The sequence below is a fragment of the Thunnus thynnus genome, chromosome 10 (genome assembly GCF_963924715.1).
Source record: "Thunnus thynnus chromosome 10, fThuThy2.1, whole genome shotgun sequence".
Taxonomy (NCBI): Eukaryota; Metazoa; Chordata; class Actinopteri; order Scombriformes; family Scombridae; genus Thunnus; species Thunnus thynnus.
This window is the reverse complement of record NC_089526.1, coordinates 17,789,702-17,808,757: the sequence shown is the minus strand read 5'-3', so window position 1 is coordinate 17,808,757 and position 19,056 is coordinate 17,789,702. Positions and strand designations below refer to the sequence as shown.

General features: G+C 39.0%; 2 protein-coding genes across 5 annotated transcripts in view; one reads left to right on the top strand and one right to left on the bottom strand.

Annotated features, from left to right (window-relative positions):
- Positions 1-29: 29 nt before the first annotated feature.
- Positions 30-9,167, bottom strand: ccdc12 (coiled-coil domain containing 12). Its single transcript, XM_067601677.1, has 7 exons — positions 9,030-9,167; positions 5,503-5,576; positions 1,797-1,876; positions 1,484-1,545; positions 1,367-1,401; positions 1,192-1,268; positions 30-423 (listed from the first exon to the last, which is right to left on the bottom strand). Exons 1-7 carry the CDS (start codon positions 9,111-9,113, stop codon positions 344-346), a joined length of 492 nt encoding a protein of 163 aa, XP_067457778.1. The 5' UTR covers positions 9,114-9,167; the 3' UTR covers positions 30-343.
- A 1,720-nt stretch (positions 9,168-10,887) lies between these two features.
- The window catches only part of nbeal2 (neurobeachin-like 2), a 36,236-nt gene continuing 28,067 nt past the window's right edge, over positions 10,888-19,056 (top strand). For 3 of the 4 annotated variants that reach the window (XM_067601670.1, XM_067601668.1, XM_067601667.1), the window contains exons 1-2: positions 10,888-11,498; positions 18,841-18,929. In XM_067601670.1, coding sequence (XP_067457771.1) covers positions 11,424-11,498; positions 18,841-18,929 — 164 coding nt within the window. In that variant the 5' untranslated portion in view covers positions 10,888-11,423. Of the gene's footprint in view, positions 11,499-17,184; positions 17,514-18,840; positions 18,930-19,056 lie in introns of those variants that run through there. The other variant, XM_067601669.1, reaches the window with a different exon arrangement.

Below are 19,056 nucleotides of genomic sequence, written 5' to 3'. Positions count from 1 at the left end.
TAAAAAAAGACAATCAAAAGGCATTTGAAAAAAAAAACATTATTTTACTTGAAATATAAAAAAATACAGCGACAAAATATCAAGGTTACATCGGCTGTTTACAATGCACCACCAACCACATATACAGATTATATCATTACATATTCCTATATAATGATACAATGACACAAGGTAGGACTCACAAAGGGAATCTAAAGACCTGACAGAAAACCACTTCCTGTCGCGATCAAAGCTGCCATCTCTCCGAGCACGACAGATGTGACAGCACACTCCCAGTAATTCATCCTTGTGGTGTTCCACTCTTACACTGTAGTCTCCTTTTTTTCCTCCCATCTGTCAGATCTCAGTCCGAGTCTCCCTCCTCTGCTCCTACTGCTCCCACTGCTCCAGCCAGCTCCTCCTCGCTGCCTCGGAGACGATCGCCTAGGACACACACAATCAATCACTGTCAATCTGATTTATTCCTTCACTTCACTGCACCCATCAATCAATATTTATGTTTCTACGCGTGAAGATATTGGACATATTCTTGCTGATTCAGGTTGAGCTGATAACATGCACCATTGACAACCTGTGATTAATTGTCCCTGTTGCTATGAGTAACAGAAATCTGTGATGCCCTGCCCAAAGATCATACAGTATGCTGGCAGGCTGCAGAGTTACTTCTAATGCAAGGAAATAAAAAATATGTCATTTATAGTGATAATAAATACAGCTACCATGTTCTATTTACCACAAAATGTAGCTGGAATATTGTCAGAGTTAAAGGAATGATTGTTTGTGTATGTTTACATGCAACTATGAACTCTTTGATGGGAGTCAGGAAGCCAGACATATTAACTGGTTTATTATAACTATACATGTTAATACAGAACATGGCTACCTGAACTTCTTAATGCTTGTTAAATAAGCCAGTGATTAATCACAGTTTCACATTGAAAACAAGGGAAAACCTCATCTTGTGGTTAAACCAGTTTTGCATTCTCCTAAAACCTTGTGCCTATTTTTAGAATGTGGATCACACATCAGTTGAGGGATCGCACCGTTTATGTTATCTGATGGTTTCAAGCTTCTGTGGAGTCTGGAAACCACAAAGCAATTAACCTAATATTCTCGCCTAGCTCAGACACGCTTGTCTCTGCAGCATCAAGAAAATTCAGCGATAGGACATAAGAATGGGAAAGTACTAACGGATGAGTTCGGCGATGGCTCTCTGCGTTCTCCTCTCCAACTTCTCCAGTTTCTTTGCAACATCGCGCTTCAGATCCCTAGATTAAGAATTAGAATGTCAGTAACAAATTATTTTAATTATACCTAGATTTTATGCACAGTACAGGCTGGAAATTAATTTTCAGAATGGTCTTACCAGTCTGGTTTTCTTGGGGCAAGGTTAGCCAAATCCTGAGGAGAGAAAACAGCTGAATATGGCAACAACTTACACTTCAGCAGAGGAAATGACATTTAGACAGAGGGGAGTACTCACCACTTCTTCAATAATGGGCTCTGGATTAGCTGCCTCTAACTGGTCTTTTACTTTATCCTCCACTGCAAACAAAGAATATTTGTCATCAGTCATAAACGATATAATATCATAGCAGGAGGAGCAAATTTCAAGGACTGCTTTCCTGGTGCTCTAACCATGTGCTCTGATCTTCCTGCAGGCGACATAAATAAAGTATGATATTAAAATTTCATCTTATAAATGAATAAACCCAAGAAATACAAACTGTGAAGCCAAAATCATCTGAGTAAGTTTTTCTCCAAAGCGTGTTCATGATAGATAGTAGAGTTCTCACCTGATGCAGGTTTGGCCTTGGGGACTTGCCTCTGCTTCAGATCTTCATCCTCTGGAGTATAGTTCCTCAGTTTCAGCTCTCTGAGGAAAGAGAGACAGAAAAATGTGAGTACTTTTAGTGGTAAGAGTGATAAGAGAGTAAAAAGATGGTAAATGATACGTAATCAGTCCTCACTCTTTATTCAACGCACTTATTAATCTCCAGCAGGTGGCAGTGTAGGCAAATACATTCCACCGCAGGCTAAAAGGACTAAAGAGACCATCTGCAATCCCTACACAGCTGCACATCTAATGTCTAGAGGAGGTTGGGAATAATGTCCCTCTTTATTCCTATGGACACGTCTGATTAACATGTTCCACCTGCTCTTGGGCAAAGACTTTAGTAGAGCAGCAAACAGCTGAGGAATGCTTTCCTTGATGTTAAATTATTCAGTCTTTCGTCACGTCTCCGAACAGGGGGAATTCTTGGCAAGCTTAGCTGACATCTCTGCAGATTACACCGAGGGTCGAGAGGCAGAGGTGAACTATTGTCTGACCAAGCACAAAACCGAGAGAGTTATCAGCTGTTCTGAGCTTAACGTGGATTTGTGATGAAGCTAGAGTGGGTACGCTCTTGATACATTCATCACACCCCTGCTGCCAACAGACAGACCAATGCCTTGTATGGGTATGGGCAGGAATGCTGGTCATGTTCTGCCTTTGGCTGAGGGAAGTCCAGTCTTAGTTCACACATCTCTCTCTATGCCTCCCGAATCTCTCCCGAAGGGGCTGTGTCAGCAGAGGAATATGTTTTTTTATCCATCTCACTATTAAATTCTTATTCCACTTATGTTGCCCTTGTAAATGTCTGAAATCTAATTTTGTTATGTCCTCTGGCCACACATGGTTATCTTGTAAGACAGCATTGAAAACTGTCTAAAGCAGTCACAATAAATCCAATAAAATGTGTTTTTAAAAGCCACTTTATTGAATTTATTGGAAGTGAAACAAAATCTTCCGGGTAATATAAATATGACACAGATTGAAACACTGTCACTATAATAAAACAAATGGAATTAAGAGAAAAAAAAACAACAACATCCATGGTTGTCGATGCCCTGACAGCAAACTGTGAGTCACATTGAGATTCTTAGCTTTGAGTTTGCAGTACCCATCAGACGCCTGTCCAAGACTGAACTCTGACTCATTTGGTGTCAACGGGTCTGAGATATTGCCGATGCTATTACTGCCCTGGGTAAAAATCATCAATTATTGGCCCTTAATAGAATCATGTGATTTTATAATAATACAAATGCTGTTGTCTAAAATGATTATAAAAGAAAAATATACAAATACTTATCAAAACCTCTCTTTCTCCCTGTCGGTTGGGACAAAGACATGTTAAGTTGGTGAAATGGTGATTAACATTTTCAAACAACTAATCGATTAATGGAACAGATTAATTGGTAATGAAAATAATCCTTAGTTGCAGCACTGTGTCCCTGGTACACATTCGACTGGGGATATGCTACATGTCATTCCCAATCTCTCCCTCTACCCTCATTATCTGTCATCTATCTACTGTGTCTCTCTAATAAAGTCATTGAATTACTTTACAAAAATCAATTAGCTCTAAACTGAGTGGAGAGGAGGACCAGTCCTCAAAAAACAAAGCCCTGCTAGTGAAGTGCTATGTTGATTACACTCCACAATACTTTTGCTTTGGTTGAAATAAACAACATAGGCTATTTGTGGTATCAAATTTCTCAAGAGCTTTCCACTAGGGAGGAAAAATCTAACTATACGGTGGAACAACAGGTCATGGAATCACCTACTGTACTTCCAAACAGTTCTTCCTCCAAGAAGCATGAAATTATTCAGCTAGAGTCTTGATCTATGAGCTATGGTGTATATTGTGTGCAAGTATGAATTTTGGGTGTAAGGGTGGCACTACAGCAAAGGCCAGAGAATCATAAAAAATATCAAGTTTCATCCCGCGAGGACCATGAATATCCAGAGAAAATGTACTTTCAATCTGGACATTATCTTCTGTACAAATTTGATAATTAAGCCTCAGTATGAGCAAAATGGACAAAGGTTCTCTGGAGAGCAAGCTGAGGTGCTAATTTCAAAAATCTGGCAGCAAAGGGAAGGTCACCAAAAACATTAAGATAATATTACAACAAATTTAATAGATGTCGAGCCATTAGGTTTTTAGATATCTTGTCATGGTCCAACGTGTTAGTTTAAGAGGAAATTTTGACCTGATGGGGGAACTAAACACTGGGGCCCACTAATATCCAAACCAAATTTCACGCCACATCGGCCATAATGTCAGGATATTTTGTTATAGAGCAAAGTGTTGTACAAACAAACAGATGCTGAGTGACACTGTTAAGTCCCACCAATAGCAGGACATACAAAAAAAGATAAACAGACTGTATGTGTACATTTTCTGACGTCCAAGGTTGACACCACTCCTTTTTTCTCTCAACCGTCTCTTAGCTTGATACGTCAAACCCTTTGGAGTATGTTTACACGTTTCCACTTAAAGCACACTGTGGCATCAAAGAGATCCAGTGACAAATTCAGAGTACTGACCCAAGTGTGGCCCTCTCAAAAATGTTTAGAGAGGTGAACTATGACTGGGGAGGATGAGCAGCAGAGTGTTCAAATGTTTACACTGATATTGAGCTACCTGCCCCGTTCAGCACAGTAAAAATAACTCCAGACCACAATCAGCCTTTCCATTTACACACCAGCCACAGAGATGATTAGTACTAACATGTAGGTGTCTATTTTAGAGGCTTTTGAACTTCCTTTAATTTCATTTATATATCTATATCTTTAAAAAAAAAAAAAAAAACCACAGACACACAAAAAAACCAGCAGCCGTAACAACACTTAACAAGATGTGGCAGGAAAACCTGCATGGTGCATTTGGTCTTTTGTGGAATAGGTCTGGAGGAATGTGCGGTAGATAACACACAGGGACACAGTTGATCTATTTCGACATCTCATTTGTGGATCTTTCATTAATCTTAATATGACTCATTTTAGGACAAACATGGATTGTTTTGTTCTATCATGTCACAGTTTGGGAATCTGATCCCTCATGAAATTTTAATACCAATCACAAGATACATTACACACTCTGCTACAGATGTATGCAAAACACAAATTAAAAAAAAAACAAGAGTACATTCAAGAACGATCAACTCTCTTCACACACAAATGTCTAAATTAGCCCTTTAACTTTGCAGCTATTTTCATTCTCATGACAGAGAGCTGTCCTGTTGGACTGGAGGAAATACAGAGGCACTCCCTCAGTGCACAGTCATTAAATATAAACAATGGAAAAAGGTCCTGTAGGACAGGAAAGATGGCTGCTTCTTCCTACCGACTAACACACTAAGTCGTGTAAGCTGCAGGATATTTGAGCAGCTAATAGCACAAGGCTGTGATCGAGTCCAGTGTAAACACTGCATGACATGCACGGTGTTACAAGTAGATGGTGTTCAGATAGAGGGCAGATAAAAGCTCTGATGATGTACTTGCATATCAGTTTCAGTTCCGTTTGTGCAGCTGAAAAAGCCTCAGCTTAACGGGTGAGCAACGGTGAGCTATGATTGAACAGATCTTGATGTGTGTTTATGTAAATGTATATTTAAAAAAAAACAAACAACAACAAACTGGCGTATTTGTGTGTGGTGTGATGATAAACCAACCTGTGCCGCTCCTCCACAGTCTCCTCTAGTGAAGCTTTTTTCCTCTCTGGCTCCTCATCTCCATCCTCTTGCCTCTGTTAGAATATTATTACATCATCATTGAAATAACTTCAATTTACTGTACAGTATTCTCCGAGTAAAAACATCATTCTTCACAGTCAACAGACTGACCACAATGTTTATAGATTAAACATGGTACTCTGCTATAAAGAATCACTGAATCATTTAAGAAAAAGCTCACAATGATAGAAGACCAAAGGCTTAAAGATGACCCTTCGATAACTTTTTAAAAATGAGGACATGCATCAGCTCATTTGCATAGGTAAACAATGTAAAAAAAACATTTGTTTACGGTGTTGTCCATTCATTTGGGAATCAAATAACAAATTTACATACTGAGCTTTATTACTTGTGCTATTTAGGGGTTGTAGTAGCTTCAAACCACCAGCCACTTCAGGCTTAGCTATAATAACAAAAGAGCTAACATGTTACCTGGACAACCACAGCATTTTAAACCTCAGGCCTACACTGAGCTATCCGCAGTGTAAACAACAGGGGGAAAAAATTATGAAGGCTTGCAGAAAAAAAAAATCATATTGACCACATGTGAAAAGATGTAACAAAGGATATCGAACCCCGCCCATCTTGCATTTTCCTGAAGAGGCTTCCTGTCCAGCTGCTAGAACAATTCAGGGGACTGACTCATTCTTGAAGTGCGGTACAAAAAGAAAATAACCCAAGGCTTCAAGAATGTTTGACAGTCGTTCATCAAACATTGCAAGCCAAGCTAGTACGGCTCTATTCAACAGCAGCTTAGTGTAACATATTCTGGTCTAACTGCCAAAACAGTGGCTTGCACATTGAACAGGGTTTCCTGTTGCAAGACAAATTTATATCCAGAACTGAATGATAGAATAACAGTATCATGTTTAAATGGTTCAACGCAGACAGCAGCTCTACTGCAACTCTGGTGCAACAACCTGCTCTCAGTCCAGCAGAATATACGGGTCAAGACCTAAGGTGTGTGTTGATTATAATTATCATGGTCTTCATATCAAAATTTGCTTAGCATACAATTTTATCTTGATAATTACTGATGAGATAACATTCTCAAAAACTAGTTACACGTACTTAACTTACACTTACACTTAACTATGCAGTGTGATAGCTGCAGAAGTGTTGTTATTGTGTTTTGTGTATTTTTTTTTCTTTTTGACAGCTCACAATAGTATTTTGTCTGCACGATTGATGAAACTGAAGTACGTCAATACTTTCTTCAAATCCTCTTATACAAAACCAAAGGGTTACATTTTCCTGTCTGTCTTTTGCTTTAAGTTATTCCACCTTTCTCCATGACAATTGTGTTTTTACCAGCAAGCCACAGTTTCAGTTTACAATTATGTGGACTTGCAAAAGTCTCACTCTCACTCTGAGTCACACTCATTGTTGGTTTCAGGGAAAATAACCTTATAACCTTTCATATTCTTTTAATCAAGATATATTGTACCACCATTCCTTCAGTGATTTCATAAGAATAAGTGGCTGTAATAAATGTACCACTGCTTTGATAATTTTCCTCTAATGTTTTATTCAAGGACTTGAACACAAATAGGTACAGTCAGACACTATAGTGAGGCCCTGATGTGACATTTTTCTCTTTTCCATAACTCTAATAAGATTGAAGTGCTTCATCCTCTCTGGTTGTTGTTTTCAGCTTCAGAAAATGTCTAAACAGTTACAAAGTTAAATATACTATGCTAGGGTTTAGGGCTGCAACTAATAAATATTTTCATTATTGATTTATCGTGTAGAATATTTTTCATTTAATTGTTTGTTCTATAAAATGTACAAAAATGGTGAAAAATGTCACAGAAATTCCCAAAGCCCAAGGTGACACCGACAAAGTTTACTATCACAGAAGACTAAAACAGAAAATATCTTCATTTAAGAAGCTAGAATCAGAGAATTTGGACATTATTTAATATAAGTGACTCAAAACAAATCGCAAATCAAAATAGTTGGCAATTAACCTTCTGTCAATCGACTAATTGATTAAGCAACTATCGTTGCAGCTCTACTATTGTTACCCTCATGCAGAAAACTGCTTAAATCCCTATTTAATGCAATAAATATATGAAATAAATTGCATTATATGATGTTAAATTATAGATACTTATATGCTCAATGATGATACGGGATGTGGAGACTCTATATATCTGGTCTATATCAGTGACTATGCTTTTATCACTGAATGTTGAAAGAAACAGTTTTCTAAATAGCAAATATTTTCCAGTACTGTGAGGACTGTGGGAGCCACATCACTGCTCTCCTCCCTGCAGACACTTTGTATCTTGTATCTCTGTCAGCAAGATACTGAGGCACTGCTGAATGTCAACTACATACTGTTCAACACAGGTTGAACAGCTGGCCCTCTGGTGCAAGAAACCTGGAGCTGAATGCGCTCAAAAATGTGGAGCTGACAGTGGACTTCAGGAGGAGCCCCAATAATACTACTCCCCCCTCACCATCCTCACCATCCTCAACAGCACTGTGTCGGCTGTGGAAATGTTCAGGTTTCTGGGTTGAACTCTTCACACTTTTGCACTATTTGTATCCTGTTTACAGTTTACAGAAACAGTTTCACCTGTATATAGACATTGTATATTGTTGTCCACTCCTTTCTATAGTGTATCTATGTGTCTATTTTTTCACCCTCTTGCTTGTTGTCCTTGTGCATCTTACTGAAGATTGTTGTGTGCACCTATATTGAGAGCCACTAAACCGGAGTCAAATTCCTTGTATGCATAAACATACCTGGGCAATAAAGCTGATTCTGATGTGTAACACACACAAAAATACTATAACTACTAATACTGGATCATCTCTGGTATTAACGATGTGTAGGGCATCATAGGTTTCTTATCTGGTGACCTAAAGTACCATCAAGTGTCTTAGAGGTTGAGAGGTTTCATGAGGTTGGCTGTAACTTATGTTTGATTACAATTAACTCACAAAGGATTGATCTAACGTTACTAATCAGTCGTGCTAATTTACTGGAACTGTCATTTCGTAGCCGACCGCTGTAGGTGAAGCTGATCAAATTCAACCACACCATGGCATTTAAAAACAACGTTATAAACATATTAAAACAAAGAGGAGGGTTGACGTTATGAATTAACCACGAATCCTCATTCTCAATCCTCAATCATTCAGCTTTATTGCGATGAAATAACATGCTAACACTGATGCTTACATGAGAGTAAATACTAGGCTATATAAACACTGTAACTGAGTTTAAATTGAATTAAACTACACCTCGATAACATTTGGAAATGTTTTACCTCCCCGTAAGCACAACAACAAAGCCAAGAAGCAAGTTTATGACTAGTTTGCTTCATGTAGGTGAAGGGCTAACGTTAGCTACAAGCTAGGTCTGCTAAACATGATCTTACTACAAAAATCCCGTATTCTTTCGTGGACTAACGTCTTTTGTTTGTCAGACATGTAATTTCTAGACAAATACTTACATGAAGTTGTTTATCTCTTAATGCTTTTAGCCGTTCTTTTCTCTTCAGGGCCTGCTCCTGTAGTGACCCAACATTTCGCTCCATGTTTATCTCTACACGCCGCTCGGTTGTCTCTGAAATCCATTAACAGTCCTGATTTAGGATGTACAATCGACCGTAAAGCTTATCGATCGTCGTGGCCTCTTGCCTGATCATGTGATATTATGTTTTTGTTTGACAAATATCGTCAGAAATAAATCATTACATTGATTGAATTTGAAAAAATATTATCTAAAAATATAATTGCTACTGAGGATAATGATATTTTTCCAAACTTTGAAACCAAGCAAGCATATATTAGGGTGTATGTTGGATTTATTGGCACATGTAATAATGCCTGAATTGATGTAACTTTCAGTAGCTTACAAGCTTTTTTTGAATAGCCTATTTAAACCTACCTATAGACTACTAGCAGACCTATAGGCCTATATTAAAGTTGACAAAGGTCACACAGCACAGACCGGCACATTGTCCCGCCTGTTGATGGTCACACTCAGGTCCTGGTTAGGAATGTAGGCCATCGTCATGGTAATACAGCTGCCTCAAGCTTCACTGTGTCCATCCTCGTAATGACCAACAATTAGCGTGTGACAACTCAAACCTGGTTATGCTAAAGATGCTAGAAAGGATAACGATTGGAAAAATGACACAGGTAAATTCATGATGTTGAAGTTTGTAGTTTATTTGTAATAATTGGCACACAGAAAAAAAGAGAAAAAATACCTCCAGACATAGATTATAGTGATACCACAGCAGATAGGTAAAAGTCAGCTACACTGTACACTGTAAACTCTGCACTCAGACACACTGCATGTCAAGTGATGAAGTACATTTTCCAGGTAACACTGTTTGACCAACGTGCAAAAAACATGTAAAATATACACAAAACACATAAAGTAATTGGACTCAGAGAAAAAAATCACCCAGCTGCATGCACCCATTAATCCAAACACACTCACAAGAACCTTTTACAAAACCAATACAACAATTTACACTCAGCTTACACATTGTATTCAAGAATGAGACACTTTTTAGAGAATTGAAATGCACTCGAATATCTTGTTTTCACATGAATTGGTAAGATTTTCTCCATGTGGCTTTACAGTAGACCAAACACCAGCTGTACCACCTACAACATCCAAATACTTCTTACAAGTTAATGCATCATCAATTAAGTACTCTGAAAGGGATCAAAATGGATCATTCTTTATGAGTCCCTTTACCTTGGACCCCTGTGTACCTTTCATTGCTCATACCTCCACTTTTATTAGAGTTATATTTTGAATGCAAAACTTTGAGTTGTTATTGACCCATATATATATTCGATTTCAGTTTTGATCTGAGTAGCACTCGTTCTATCAATGTAGGTCACTGTGTTTATAGGTTTATTGCTTAACAGTCTCCATCAAAGATACAATAAAATCATGTGCAATGAACATTTATAACAGCCTACTAAGGCACCAGGAGTCATTATAAGTAGCTGTTAAGAGTTTGAAGTGCAGTTGTGTGTCTTTATGTTATCAGTACATCCTCAATCTACAGAAATTGCATCACCAGCTATTAGTAATAAAATCATTAATAATTGTGTGACTTATTTATGTATTTTCTTTCTTTTGTGACGATTGCTTAATAGAAATAAAGGGTGTTTTGTTAATGCATGTAGCAAGAATTCCTACTTTTCCTTCATCTAGGGTACTACTTGCTGGAGGAAGCTGCCTATGTCTGTGTGTGTGTATGTGTGTGTGTGTGTGTGTGTGTGTGTGTGTGTGTGTGTGTGTGTATCTTTAAGAACACCAGCCTACCTGTGAGCATGATCCACAGTCAACTCTTTGCTGTATTCCCTTGCTTGTTGATAGTGCCAGGTCCTAGTTGATGTTAACTTGCCCCCTCGCTCATCAGTCTCAGCACAGGGCTGCTTCACACCTTTAATAACTGACTCAATCCGTATGGGAAGCGCTGTCATGTTTTTTGCTCTTGAGCGTACGGGATCTGTCGCTTCCGTGGGAACTCTCTCCAATAGGAATCATACAGCAACAAGCTCGCTCTAAATGCGGACATGGGTGTTTCTCCAGACATGAATTTCCACGCATTTCTGTTCCTGATCTGACTAATGCGACAGTGATCGCACCGTGGTCGCATTCACACCGTCATGTTTTGCTTTTTCACGCCACTCTGATAAGTTTGCGTGTCGAGGAGGAAAGCACTTTTTGCGTGGATTTTATGGTGCCTGGATTTGCAGGAATGGTTCACCAGAGCGTGAAGCGTCCTCCTGCTTTTAGGAAACAACTTCAAACAGCCTCGTTATTAACCATGCTCACCAATCTTATGTTTATTTGAGGGGAAAAAAGGGAGATAATGAGCAACCACAAGGGCGGCGGAATGGCATCGAAGGAAAGGCTGTATGAGCTGTGGATGTTATATTACACAAAGGTGAGTGCAAGTGCGGAAGACCTGACGGAGACACCTGTTGTCGCAGCTGCTGCTCTACCCGAAGTTCATAACATGATCCCGTAAACATACGATTACATGTGTGTGTTGTGTATCCTGTTTCTGTCCGTTGTTGTAAACGCTTAAATGAGGAAGTCGCCTATTTTTGCGTGTTTGTATTGTGGCGCTTTATTTACCCAGAGGTGGCTGCCCTGTTGAGTGCTACAGAGGGATATCTTGTCATATCATATGACAGTGTCACTGAGCCATTCAACCTAATTGAAAACAGTTAGTAATAAGGGCATTTGAGGCGGATTAACCCACTTAATGAAGAGTGTTTTATCCTGTAGTCACCTGCGATGCAGGTGTTAGTCAGGCTACTTCCTCTTCCTGTTTCTCCCTGCCTCCATCCCTCAGTTAAAGCATGTCACATTTTTAGGCTATAATGGGATTAATATTGTTAAGGAGACTGTTTTATTGTCCTGGCAAAAGATGTGGCCATATTTACACTTATGACCTATAACATATGTTTATGTTGCTCCACGTTTGCACTGTGGTTACAGTATTAAATACGAAACAATATTACATGTCTCTTAAAGGTGCAGTGTGCAAGCTTAAGTGGCATCTAGCCACTAAATCGGACTTCACAGAAATGGAATATAACATTCATAAGTATGTTTTTATTAGAATATAATCACCTGAATATAAAAAATTGTTCTTTTTTCATCACCTTAGAATGAGCCCTTTATGTCTACATAGGGTGTGGGTCCTCTTCCATGGAATCCGCCATGTTACATGTTTCTACAGTAGCCCAGAATGGACTAACCGAACACTGACTCTAGAGAGGGCCTTTTGCATTTTTCACGAATTTCGCAGCCACCGTAGGTTCTCCTACATACTTGGAAGGAGAGAGACGTTCAGTTGGTTGCAATCTGTAACCTCACCTCTAGATGCCACTAAATCCTACACTCTGCACCTTTAAACTTAAATTTGGCACAATCCCATATTGAGTGTTAAATAGTTTTTGTATGGTTTTTAGTCTCAAATGTTGCACCCTCTGGGTGGGACTGCAACTCATGGTTGTTCATAAAGGTGCAATATCTTGATAATAAGGATGAAAGCAAATGAACAGGAAAAGGATTTTGCAGATTCTTTCATGGCATGTCTCTTCTTGAAGGAGAAAGTCCATTTGGCTGTGAATTAATCAAGTATCATTATTTAATGTGTTTGCAATCTGCTTCCATGCCTGAGGACAGAGAAAACAAGAAGGGACGTCTTTCCAAGTTGTACTGTATATTCACTGTGGGGCATGGACCCCCCTCTTATCATAACAGCAGATACTGTATAAAAGGCCGCTTTCTTGACAAGGATGACTGGACTTCAATCATAGACAAGGACATTTTTCATTACATATCTCTATTGAATTTTGTTTTAATTTAGGACTAGACTTAATCCCAATCTGGGAAACCCGCCAAAGTCTGTAAAACAGAGCAGAAGTCAAAGCTGAAATAACTGCAAAATCCCCTAAATGCAGCGTGGGTAATTTGGATGACAAAAGTGAGCAAGAAGTGTATCGCCTCTTGCAGCGCTTGCTATCAAAGTGGTCATTGTTGTCACTTTGGGCAGATCCCAGAGGAAGTGTGTTTCTAATCCGCCCTGTCACTTCTCTTCTGGGTTGCTGCAAACTGTAGTTTGTTAGTGACATTTCATGGCTGTGCTGCAGTCTTTAACAAAAACAACAAGGTATAGGCACTGACACAAATAACCCACTACCAAAAAGAGTCATTGATGTGTGTGTGCGCGTTTCTGCCCTGAATCTGGCTGTGACAGCTGTCAAGCATCTCTATATGTGAGACCACTTCCTCATTTAACTGCGTCTTGCCTCTCAGATACTCTTCAGCTGCCCTCAATGCTCTAAGAACAAAGTTTATAATAGTCCTTTTTACACATTTTCACCAGACAAATGCATAGATGTTCAAGCTTTCTCAGGAGTAGATTTTAACGTTTGGTTCAAATGACCTGCATTGATAGCCAGGCTGTGGTGAATGATGGCAGAGGAAGGAGATTTAATTGAGCTCAGTATTAAACGTCACCACCTTATGTGACTCAGTGGAACACAATAGACTGCAGAAAGGCAGCAGAACGACTGCAGAGAACAATCACCTGCCTCTCCTATAGACTTTTAGCATGCCACTGTATCTCATGTTTTTGTTGCCTGTTGCCTGTTTGTCAAGTTGGCATAGACATTATCTTTATTGAACTGGACACATCCCATCTCTGACTACCATGCCCTGTTTTCAGACTTGTCATATATCAAGGGAAGTTTTTAATATTGCAAATTAGTCAAATTGGATGAGAGACCTGAGCTCCATTTGATAGGTTTTTTTTGTTAGGACTGTAAACAAGCCTTTACTTATAGTGGCAATGGCCTGAAACTGTTTGAGCTTCAACAAACACACCCGGGCAGTTTAGTTTTACAACCTACAACAGATCTCACTGTAAGTCTGAAAATGTTTTGGTCTTGTGTGTCTCTGTTGTAGACTGTAATGCTGTAATTCAGTGTAGAAAGAATCTAATCTTTCTTTTGGAAAATAACACAGGTAGTGCAGTGATTCAACCAATCAGCAAACATGTGATAAATGTGGGATAATACAGTATACAGTATGATAGAACTGTGATGACTCTTAACAGCTGATTACAACATTTGAGTACGTAGCTCAGCCATCGTTCTGTATTTGCAATAAGAAGCAAAACTTGCTCAGGCTTGTATGTGATAAAGGAGCTCTGCTTCCTCCTATTGTGCAAGAAATCACACACCCCTCGTAAGACTTTTAGAACAGCTGAGGTTCACAACTGATGTCAAATGTTGAAAAGCCATTGTGATACAGAATTATCTTCACTTATCTATCACTTCTGCTACAAATCAATAGAGCTGTATATGGATAAATCACCACTGACATGTACTCATTCCATCACATAGATTTGTATACATGTATTTGGGCAATGCAAATGCTTTTTGGTAATCAGGAAACAAAACCCTCATACAATGGGCATCACATGTCCGTGTCTTTCATCTGCTGGAGTTTAAAACAGCCTCATTGGCACTATTTCAGGGCTTTGTATCTCCTATCAGAGAATGTTTTTAGGGCCATCATAAAATGCTCATACCTTACAGGTATGGTCACACAGAGAAGAGTCTGATCTAATCACAGAGGGAGTAACATGACTTGTCAGATCGTGTCTGAAGAAATCCAAAAAGGTATTGTTATTGAATGTGCTTGTTCTTCTCCCCAGGTCACAAAACAGAAAATAATGTTAAACTTAACTTTGACAATTGTTTAATGAGTTTTGTTTGGTTATGTTTCATTATATGCCAGTTGTAGGGCTGCAGCTAATTGTTATTTTCCCCACTGATTACTTTGATGATGAATTTCACAATTCATTAATATGTCATTAAGTGAAAAACAGCGACCAAAGTGTCTGTAAAACGATACCAGAGCTCAAAGTTATGTTTTCATGTTACCTTTTTTGTCCAAGAAAAGAAAAAATACACAAAGTTATTCAATTTATAATGATACAAAACAGAGAAAACCAATAAAGGCCTCATATTTGACAAGCAGGAACTAAACGTTTGGTATTTTTCAGGATGAATTATGAAGAATTGATTAGTGAAATAGTAATTAATCAAATAAAATGATTTATCAGCTCAGCAGTATATGGTTACAAGAAACTACAATTCATTGAGGTCTTTTTTTTTAATCAACTGGCAGAAGATTTCATGTTATTGCAAAAGCATGACGTGTTAGCATGTAGCATTCAGGCTGCCCGTTGACAGAAGTAAGCATCATGAGGTGAGAAAGCCTGAATGTTGTCAACAGTGTTCACTGCCTAAAACACAGATAGCTGATCCAACACACACACACACACACACACACACACACACACACACACACACACACACACAAAATCAAGTAAAACTACAGACCTTCCAGATGTTATAATTCTGGATGGAAATGAGGAACAAATGAATATCTTTCTCATCCGCTACACAGCAGTGTGGATACAGTAAGATGTCAGGCTGGCAGACAAATAGTGTGTGATTATCCTGTGATCATTAGCTTGAGAGGCTCTTGGGGGGGTAATTAAAGCCTGTAGTGGTAGAGATGACCACAGTGACAACCTGACTGCCACCCGCCTACACAGCTGTGAAAAACCACCTCCTCTGCTTGCTGTGAAGACAGAGCAGTAACATTTCCTGGCTTTTGTCGCTACACAGTCACTCACACTGCTATGTCTTAGTCTCAGTTACTGATGATACTATGATGCGCGTCAATATGCTGGAGATATACAACAACAACACCAATCATCCCCACAGCTCACTATGACTGTCCTTTGAGACCTGTGATTGAAATCCCCCGTGTGCCTCCATCTCCCCTGTTTACCAACAGAAGGGCCAACCAGGAAAATCAAAGTGCTCTTTGCTTTCACTTGTGCAGGAAGCTGGAGCGAAGCAGAATGCCAAGCAGCAGAGAGCGGTACAGCTGCTTGGCCATGTGCAGAGAAAACAGAGATAAATGACACAGTTTATAGGGGTTGGTACAATGTGTTTGGTTTGTGACATCGATTCTAACAGTGTCTTTAATTTGCCTTTTTGTGCAAATTGAACGAATCATTGAGCTAGTTGCTCTGGGCAATATCAAGGGAAACAAGTTGAACTACAAGTGCGGGACGTGTATTTATTTAAAGGTGTCGATCAATAGTATTGGTGTGTAAGGGATGATTTTTAGGATTTGTTAAGAGTAGAGACATATGGCAGAGTTCTTCCAGGTGTCTACCAATATTTCTGTAAAAAAAGACAATGTATTGCCCTGGTTTTACTTCTCATCAGCAAACCAGTCTCACTTCCTATCTGTGATCTAATTTTTGTACGATACACCATCAATCCGCCCAGCTTCAGCATACCTAAACAACAGGACAAAGCATCCCCACCCAACAGGGAACAGAAAAAAATATACTTACTACATACAGTCTGGCTGGTCACATAGCTAGCCTTGATTACAGTGTATCCTTATACATTGAGGATTCCAGTAGATCAATTTTAATTGGTGACGTATCCTGTGGAGGTTGACATCATCACCATAAAATCCTATTATTATAACCTCCAGTAATGTTAGGGAGGATTCGCTCACTGTATATTTTATGGGGAAATAAGACAAAGCTGAAGGGGTATTGTAAATATTTCTCGGTGTCCTTGTTCTCTTACACAAGTCTTAAATACCTGACTGCCTGTTTGAGGCACAAAACAATAGGTTGTTCACAGTTTCCTGTTTTCACAGTGTGCATGCAGAGATTTTTACACAGTATCTGTGTGATTAATGTCATCTTATTTTAATATTTTCAATAACTTGCTAATGAGATTTTGTTTGAAAGCCAACAGTGACAGAGTGAAGGCTTATGAACTAAGCTTTCTCCAATTAGAAATACAGTGTTCCTTATAATATAGCATTCATCCAGAACATTATGTACACTCATCACATTTGAGTCTGTTTGCACATTCAACTCACTCAGTGACACATATTTCAAAAGCTGAATTTCAATGCTTTGCCGTTTCTCCTGCAACATTTTTTTGTTGTGTCAAGTTGAGAAAGCATAAACGCAGTCCTGGTTCATCATTGCTGCTGTGGGAAGTTTTTTTTAAATTTTTTTTTATAGAGGCCTCCCTCATATCTGCTCACAACGAGCAGTAAAGCAAAAGAGGAAGGGGTTTGACGAGTATGAAGGAAATAAGCTTCTGTTAAAGTGACATGTCATTTCCTGGTTACTTTCTTGACGTTGGGAGACAAGAAAGTAGCAAGTCAGATGCTGGCGCTGGTTTGGAGCAATGTGCAGCTGAGGTGCTGACCGTGGACTACACTGGCTACACTGAAGGAACATCTGAGACTGGGTTCACAAGAACCTGGCACCCTGCTCAGCCACATACAATGAGAGATGGACTGGCTCATAAGTCAATGCCAGTTGGTAATGTACATTTAATATTAATGCAGCATAAGAAAGACATGATTACAGAATGTTTTCAGGGTTAACTGCATTAGTTCTTCATTACCATTTTAATTTTACTCTTAGCAGAGGAACTGTTAGTTATACATTAGACATGCAACAAGCTCTAATATGTAAGTACAGTATTATGCTGGAGCTCTGTACTTGAGGTTTTTCTCCTGGTGCAATTTTTAAAGCCGCAGCACCGCATACATCGCTACTTTTTTGACCTACAGAGGTTGCTTGTAGGCTTTAGGGAAGTGGATTGTTATACCATGTGCTGTTTACGGTATGTTATTTGTGTACAGTGAGTCAGGCAGTCTGAAACAACTCATATCTTCCCCTCACTCCGCCTGCTCTTGACAAATCAGCAACAGTAGCTTTGTTCATGCTCAGCTAATCAAAATGTTCAGGTTGTTCCATCACACAGTACATCAGGGAACATTTCTAGATGTTTTGTGTGTTGTAATTTCATGTTAAAACACTGGGTTCCCACGAGAAGAACCACGTGTGTGAATCAGCAGAATGTAATCACGATCATTTGAGATAATTATGTTTGGTATATGTTTGTTTGTTTGGGGTTTTTTTGTAATGCAAAGAATCCAGTTTAAAGTTGACCTGTTTCTCTGGTGACCTGTCTGACATTTGTGTAATTTAGTCTGACGTGAGATGAAGAGACTGATGTGAGGAGGGAAGAGTGGCAGGATATGTTGCACTGCAGAGGCTGATTAAAACGGTGATAACGATTGTTGTATATAAACAACAGTCCTTATCTGTCTTAAATGACATTTTAAGTATGCAGTAATGCAAGGATGTCTTATTTAAGACAATGACATACTAACAGTAAAAGCTGTTATTGCAAGCTTATTGCTGTGTACTTTATGTTACTGTGTGTGTGTGTGTGTGTGTAACTTATGACTGATACAGAGTTTAAAGAGAGGAAAATGTTGAATGTGTTTCTTTTAACCTCCCTGCTTTGAAAAAGGAAAGAATTGGCTCATGTGTTCCTCTCTGTGAGTTACATCTCTTTGCAACATCCTGTTACAAAAAGCAGGTCATAAGATTTAGTCAGTGCCATGTTTTCTTTTTTTCTTTTTTTTTTTTTTGCAACAGTGTGCCATAGTGTAATGCACAGGGACAAACTGTTTTAGATAGTATATTAATTGAGCACAACCAAAGATCATATTTTTTGATATTTTTTTACAATACACATTTTTCACCTGCAGTATTGTTTACTAACATTGTGCATGTGCCTGGAGGCATGAAGGCAGCTTGATTTGCTTCACATGCTCTTTCCTCCTTCATGCAGAAAGACGTGGGTTATCTGCAGCAGTGGCTGGAGGCATTTGTGGCGTCCTTCGAGAGGCTCATTGATGTGCAGTCACTGGAGCCTAGGAGGTGAGTAGTAACAGGTATTTATATTACACAAACTGCGTAGCCAGAAGCTCCCCAAGCAGGATGAACTTCGACCTTCTGTAGAGATAGCTCCCATTTTGACATGTTTATGTTAAGTGTAAACGCAGCC

Bases quoted from the DNA above. Each gene is read 5' to 3' on its own strand.
- ccdc12 (XM_067601677.1), bottom strand. From the start codon at position 9,113: ATGGAGCGAAATGTTGGGTCACTACAGGAGCAGGCCCTGAAGAGAAAA. The intron at 1,402-1,483 runs GTGAGTACTCCC...TTCTCTCCTCAG, and splicing joins AGCCCATTATTGAAGAAGTG to GATTTGGCTAACCTTGCCCC. The intron at 424-1,191 runs GTTAGTACTTTC...TGTGTGTCCTAG, and splicing joins AGCCATCGCCGAACTCATCC to GCGATCGTCTCCGAGGCAGC.